This window comes from Phaethon lepturus, unplaced genomic scaffold (genome assembly GCF_000687285.1).
Source record: "Phaethon lepturus isolate BGI_N335 unplaced genomic scaffold, ASM68728v1 scaffold4795, whole genome shotgun sequence".
Taxonomy (NCBI): domain Eukaryota; kingdom Metazoa; phylum Chordata; class Aves; order Phaethontiformes; family Phaethontidae; genus Phaethon; species Phaethon lepturus.
The window spans coordinates 13,506-20,681 of record NW_010542504.1 but is presented as its reverse complement, the minus strand read 5'-3'; the positions used below and the strand labels follow the sequence as shown (position 1 = coordinate 20,681).

Genomic DNA, 7,176 nt, shown 5'->3' with positions numbered 1-7,176 from the left:
GAAAGAGCTGCAGCAGAGAAAGAGCAGTAGTTTTAAGTGTTAAAACCTCTCAGGCGCCCAAACTCCAAGATGCATAAGCTGTATTTAATAGGCGTGCTGTAAGGTAACTCACATTTTGTGCTACGTTTAATTTTAGCCAAAAATGAGAGTGCTTGCCCTTCTCCGAGACTGGTTTGCTTCAAGCTCTCAGAGCAGCGGGAGGGTGAGCAGCAAGTAGGAATGACAGTGTTAAAGGCGACCTCCCAAGCAGCAACAACCCAAGCGATTCCTGGGATGCGATGGGGAAAAGTGTATAAATCCTTTGCTTCCCCATCAGTATATCAAGGAGGTTTTCAGATGTATGAGGATTTGTAAGTGAGAAATTATTGTATGAAGCGGTGCCAGTGTGGTATGCATGAGGGGAGGATGAGGGATTAGACTCATTATTTCCCCAAGTTCATTTGTACAGGAAGAGGAAGGTGTGACCTTTCATGTACTGGCCCATGGCCATTCTTTTGCAGTCATGGGCTGTTTTTCCTGTAGGAATGCTATATATTAGTAGTTTTCCTCTTACACGAGAAAAAACTAATTTATCAGACCAGAGCTTATTATCAAGGTGGTATAAGAGTTCTTATTGCTGAAATATGTATATGTCATGTTTTGCAGGAGACAAGAAGTGTAATTTCATGGTTTTTGATGCTCGAAGGACAAGCACACATCCAAACTGCTACCTGTTTTACTGCCCTAGCACAGACGCTTGTCCGATGAAACCTGCGACAACATTTGTGAGCTACAAGATAGCTAGAGGTAAATAATAGGAAAAGCTGCTGATCCCCACACTAGTTGATTTTTGCACCTGTGACTTTTCAGTAGTGACCAGAAAATGTTTAGGGGGTGCATACTTAGTAAAATGCTCTAAGTTAAGCACTGTAATTTGAAAATGCTGCTTTTTTGCTTTGTGGGAGATGGACGGGCAAGTGTGTGGTGAGGTCCTCCATGGGCCCAGCTGGAATAACATCCCGGCCCTTAAGAAATTCCTTCACATTAGATTCAGAAATCCTCGTAATTTTCCCTTGCTTAAAACAAAAGGAAGCTGCTTCCATCTTGGTGTGTTCAAGAAGGAAAATTTGCTGTATGCAACGCTGAAGAGTATCGCTGAAAGCAATGGATATACAATGCCCTTGTAGCCACGTGCATATTCAAAGGATCCATGCTATGCTGATGAATACTATATACACACAAGCAGAAACACCAAGCAAATTTTGGGCAAGCCTCAGAGCACCTCTGTGATGTTACGGAGTAATTGGCAATAGTAATCATTATTTTCTGCTTTCAGTTAGGGAACCTGAAGTGCAGGTGCAAAAGGACTACGCTCAAAGCTTTATGGCATGTGGGCTGCACGATCAGAAATCTTTCACTATCTGTCTTATGCTGTGGGATTTTTAATAGCAAGTTGACTGACGTTGACTTGCACCAGACCTGTTTGAACGACTCAGATAAGAAACTCATAATTAGATTGTCCTCCTGCCAAGAGTTCTTAAGGTGGTTTCAGTGTGGCTGCTTGAGAAAGCAGAAAATTCCTATTTCCAGAGGCTGAACTTTTACTGAAAACAAGAACTTTTCTGGGAGGAACTATGCAAGGAGTGACAACAGGATATGTAGAAACATTATTCACATAATGTTACCAAATATTTTTGTGCAGGCACAATTACACAGGAATTAGGCATAAGCAGTGTGCAAAAAATGAATTGCATGCCTGTAAAATTATCATTACCACTACTCTTTTCTCCAGTGCTTTCTTACCTAGAAGAATATAGGGGATGCAAAGAAACAAGACATGTAATCCTGCTTCTGCTTTCATCCTGCATGTAGTGTAATGCTCAGTTTACAACTTGATTGCATATACCATCTATTTTTCATTTTGCATTTTTTAGCTTCTGTGACCATTGAATTATGGAAAGATTATGCTATCTTATTTACCTTATGTTCCTAGTAAGTTTTCAAAGGTAGCACCAAGGAAAACACCTGAGCAGTGTTGGTACTTAAAAATATTTCAAGCATCATTTTTTTCACATGGGAATCTGCATAAGTTACACTGAAAACCAAACTAAAAGGGGGAAAGACACTTTACTGGTAATAAAGCAACTTAAAATACTAATGCTATGTTAGTAATTAAATTTTGGTTTTTCTTTTTTTAACTATTCATGTGAGTGCTAACTAATGGAAACAATGTATGGCTTGGGAAGTAAAACATTTCCTGGTCCTTAACTGCAAAGAGCTATTGCTGAAAAAGAAGTAACATTCCCAATTCCTGCTCTTCCAGTACTTTTGTGGCATTTGCCTTTTCCACCCCAGTAAGACACCCAGGCGAGACTGATGGGTTCTAACAAAGTATGCTCAGGAAGTGTTTAGTTTGTTTTTCAAGAGTGACAACCTGAAGTTTGGTTTCTAATGCAGCTTACTGGATTTGAGACATCAACAGGACCGCTTTGGTTTTTTAATCTCTTTTTAAAGGTTGACTTGTGCAGTGCCCCTACTCTTTCTTACCAGCCAGCGTTATATATCCTAGTACCCCAGCTGTACCTTGCATGTGACAGTTTTGGGCAATTGCATTTGGGAGCCTGTAGTCTAAAATGGAGGCAAAGAATACTATCCAGTCAATGTTTGATGCTGACAATGGGAAGTGGAGTTAGTTAGCGCAGGCAGTTAATTAACCCGAGCGCTACAGAGTAGCAGCGGTACTTACATACCCTCCTGGTGCTCCCTCCGCCCGGCCTTTGAACGCCGGGTGAATGCTCCGTGCTTCGCTGGCTGCTGCCCAGGTGAGCGCGCGGGGGGTGACGCAGGCTGCTGCAAGCGCTTTGTAGCTGTCACGCCACGTCCGCTCTTTGTTTAAGCGCACGGGGGGGAGCGTCCGTGGGACTGTATCGGGAACAGGGACAAAGTGAGTTGGGGATGAACTCCGTGGTGGTGACAGGCCGTTTCCTCACGGGTGTGGAAATGTGTCCAGAGCTGCAGAAGCAGCCAAGAGTTTGGGCTTCTCTGGCCATACAGTTTCTGATTCCGAAATAACTGAACATTTTGCTATTTTAAAGCCATTCTCTGAAAACAGACTATGGCTTTTCTCTAAGTCAGGCCTTGAGGTTGGAGTCCGTAATCTCTATATAGGAGCTTACTTTGGTAACAGGCTGGTGCCTGACTGGAAGGGTAGGATTAAAATTGGTGTCTGTGGTTCAAGGGAAGTCGTTGCTGTACTCTTGTTTAAAGCATTGCCAGGTTTTTGGTTTGTTGTTTTTGGTGGGTTTTTTTGCACTTCATTTTTTTGTGGAGTCTTGAGGCTTGGAAATACATACTAAGACAGCAGCCAACTAGGCTTCTTTGTATGTATAATAAAATTGAAATAAATCCATCCCTCTAGATAAGAGTTCCTACTTGAGAAAAAAGTGACAATGAAAATGTCATGGACTTTCTGTTATTTATTTCAATCCCAGTGCAGTTAACAAACCTCTTTGTTTCTATAAAAAATACATGAGTGACAGTCAGAACTACTTGTGAGCACGTTCCCTTTTAAATGTTCTGTGCAGCAGCTGAATGAGAATATATACATAATAATTATAAATATAATAAAGAAATACATATATATAAAAATCTGAATCATAACAGTTAGCCAGTCTTTCCAAGAACTCATGCTCACCCTAATTCTCTCAATAATACCTATGTAGAATTAGGTAGCTGCTAGGATTATCATTTGTATGGACTTTCTGTCACATAACAGAAATGGTTGCCCTGCTTCCAAATTCTATTAAATGACGTTCACTTACCTGTTTTGCAAGGAATACATATCGACTTCTGGAGAAATAAAGTGTAGTCTGCTCCTTGTGGAGGCCTTCACTGCAAATACCTTGGAGACTCTTGGAGCAGTGTCTTTCGGAAGAAAGACATGGCAGGCCTACAGCAATGCAGTAGGAGCTCAGGTCTTTCCTACAAATCAGTATGTGTATAAAATGGCCTATAAAATGGGGATGTTACTGCCACCTTGTATCATAAGACAGTTGCTGTATGTGAACTGAATTATGTCAAGCAGTCACAGGGTGCTTGGATATTACAAGAAAGGGGAGTATATAATCATCTCGGCTAGGTGGAAATGTGTGCATCTGACAAATAAAAGTGAGGTTGCTAATATCTACTTCTTAACAGCCTGACAGAGGCTGAGAATGGTTTGAAGGCAATGGACCTACGCACTCTGCTTTTCACCTGTAAATAAACGCTTACACGGATGCAATATGAGTATAAATCAATCAGATTGGGATGATCGCTCTGCACAGGTGAATTCTAAAGAAGCTGCAGTCAGGGTTCAGGTGTGCCTGGGCTCGAGGCTGACAGGTCTTATGACACAGGCAGAATTTAAAAGTCACTCTGCGTATTGTAAAGGAAGATCTTGATGCTTCAGTTTCATTAGTCATTACTTTCTGGAGCCCCCTTATATCTCTCTTACCAAGAAATACAAATTGTTAGAGTGGTAGTCAAAAATAGATTTAATAATTAAATACTGGTATTTCCTTTCTGTTTCCAGACACCCATGCCCTGGAGGATACATCCTTCAAAAGTGAGAACTTTTCTTCAAATGGAAATTCTTTGCCTTCCGATGCTGGAGCCTTTATTTCTCGCAGTCAGACTAGCCATGAGAGTGGTACCGCTGCTTTGCAACAATCTGTTTTTCATCAGACATCTGAACTCCAGAACCACATGGCCAAGCATTTAGACAACACTGAATTTCATACTTTTTTCCCTGAATCTCAAAGGGCAAAACATCCTGAGAGCGTAGACACCATCCCAAGGCAGAAAGTAATTAACCTGCCACCAAATACGTCTTCTGCTGTTCACACTGGAAACCCTTCTGTTTCATTCCCCACCACTCAGTCTAGTGTTCCTGAACCCAACACTACTACTCTTACTACCCTGCCTACAAGTACCACCCGACTGGAATCTCATACAACCTCTCTGCACCCTGCTGGTGCTAAACCTACTATTGCCACCACCACCACAGCTACCTTTCTGCCTACTGTGACTACTAGAGCTAAACCTGGTATCCCTGCTCCCAGCATCACTGTTACTCATGTTCTTCTTTCCAGTTCCACAACTTCTTCTTCTACAACCAAACAAGTGACAACAAATTCCAGATCTGCTACCGCCCCATCAGAACTAAGAACTCCAGCCATCCCTCCTGAGTCAACAGTTGCCTCTTCCAACGATACCAGCCATGTTACTCTTCTCTCTTTTTCAGGTTTCATTCTGTCTACTAGTGATTCCCCCACGGCTTCCCAAAATGACCTTCAGGGTTATGACTCCTCTGATTCAGAAAGCTATCTGCCAGAGAGTGTTCTGAGAGAGAAAGGTGTCATTCAGCTGGCAGAAAAAAGCAGCCTCGTAGCAGCTTTGCTTTTTGGGGTGATACTCTTGTTGCTAGTTATTGCACTGACCGGGAAGAAAATACATGAATCTCTTCAGAAGAGGCATTATACCAGGCTGGATTACTTGATCAATGGAATGTATGCTGATGTATGATGGAGAGAGGGAACAAGATTGTGAGGAGCATCTCTCATCTTTGAGAGGACAACTCTGAAACAGAACAGTAGATACTGAAATCTCAGAAGAGGATGGATTCTTTTTTTGGCCACTAATGGGGAAGTGACAGATGGCTTTGGTGAGGAAGAGAACTGCTTTCTCTACACTGAACTGTAATGTCTATCATTTTTGATTTATTACTAAATCCAGGAAATAAACTCTAAAATCCAAGTTAAACTAAGAAGGTCTTATATTAAAGGAGAAAAAGCATTTGAAGAGTTTAATCTGTACTGTGACAAGATTAGTGGAATAGAAGTACACCTAATAAATTGAGTACCTGTGCAGCACCTGACTGTTTTCAATGCTATTTGCACCCAAATGCCCTAGTGTTACATGATTGTCTGGCAATCCTATTCACTCTATCTGTAGCCTTAAAGGAATGCTTAGTAGTAGAGCTTTGCATCCAAATGGTTTTAGGTGCAAACAGTAAAAATTGTAGTACACATAACATAGTTGGCTTAATTTTCCTTAGTTATATATAGTTTATGGATATATATGTATCTTCAATGTTTTTTTCTGCATACATCACAAGCTATCTTTAAAATCGCATGCTGCAAATGTGAGTTTGCCCTTTCCAAGGAGCTCACCACCTGTAGCACATTGGTTTTTTTGCGGGATGTATCAGAGAGAAAGGGGTTTTATCGTATCCAAGTGAAGCAAGCCGCAGTCAAGGTCTTTGTGGCAAAAGGCATGACCAAGTGACTTGGCACATGCATGAGAGAGAATCTGTTCTAATACGCTTAAATCCCTGACAGTTGAGACTCAACACCTCATCGCAGAGCAGGCAGAAACTTGTGAGGGGGCTTAGCAAAGACAACAGCTATATTATTGGCAGAAGACACAGAAAGGTGTGGTCTCCGTTTGCTGAACATCTAAGGGGAGGTGAAAAAGATTTAAAGGAAAACGGTGGCTATGTTGTAGGAGGGTGCCAACCTCGAGGAAGTTTCCTAGCGGGAGCGGATGAACAAGGTTGCATTATCTTCGTGCTTCTGGCATTCTACTTCCCTCACCAGGCTGATGGCTCCCGAAAGAGCTGCTTGCAACGGTGCTGGGCTTGCTGTCCCTCCTGTCCACACAGAGCTCTTACCGGCTCTCCAAGCACACCCGCTGCACTTCTAGGGTCACCTTCATGTGATAGGTAATAAGCGTAGCTGCTCCATATGTTTCCCCGCCTCTGCAACAAGAGATGAGTGAGAATACATATGAGCATCTACTGTTTGCTACAAAACTTCCAGTTTGTATTATTCACATTTCGTTTCATGCATACCCAGTCTAAACCTGTTTTTAGAATGGAAGACTTCATTTCAAAGTGAGACCACGTGGCGGGCAGCATAATCAACAGCAAACATCAAGACAGAGAAGGAAGGGTGTCTCATGAATACAAGAAAAGAATTCTATTACAAAATATGAAACGTGACTCATGTCCAAGGGGTTCTTAGATCTGTCAGGCTTAGTGCAGTGGGAAGCAGGCGTGATCCAAAAATGGCCTCAAGGCAAGTTTTGTGAGAGCTCTAACAATAACTTTATACAGAAAATTCTCTGAAAATTCCATTATTCAAAGATCAAAGAAAA

The 7,176-nt window shown here is 41.8% G+C and overlaps 1 protein-coding gene across 1 annotated transcript in view; it reads left to right on the top strand.

The window, feature by feature from the left end:
• MANSC1 (MANSC domain containing 1) overlaps positions 1 to 5,544 on the top strand; it is a gene marked incomplete at its 5' end in the record, with an annotated part of 6,366 nt that extends 822 nt beyond the window's left edge. The window contains 2 exons of the mRNA XM_010288033.1: positions 646 to 786; positions 4,553 to 5,544. Coding sequence (XP_010286335.1) covers positions 646 to 786; positions 4,553 to 5,544 — 1,133 coding nt within the window. The remainder of the gene's footprint in view (positions 1 to 645; positions 787 to 4,552) is intronic.
• Between the last annotated feature and the right edge of the window lie 1,632 nt (positions 5,545 to 7,176).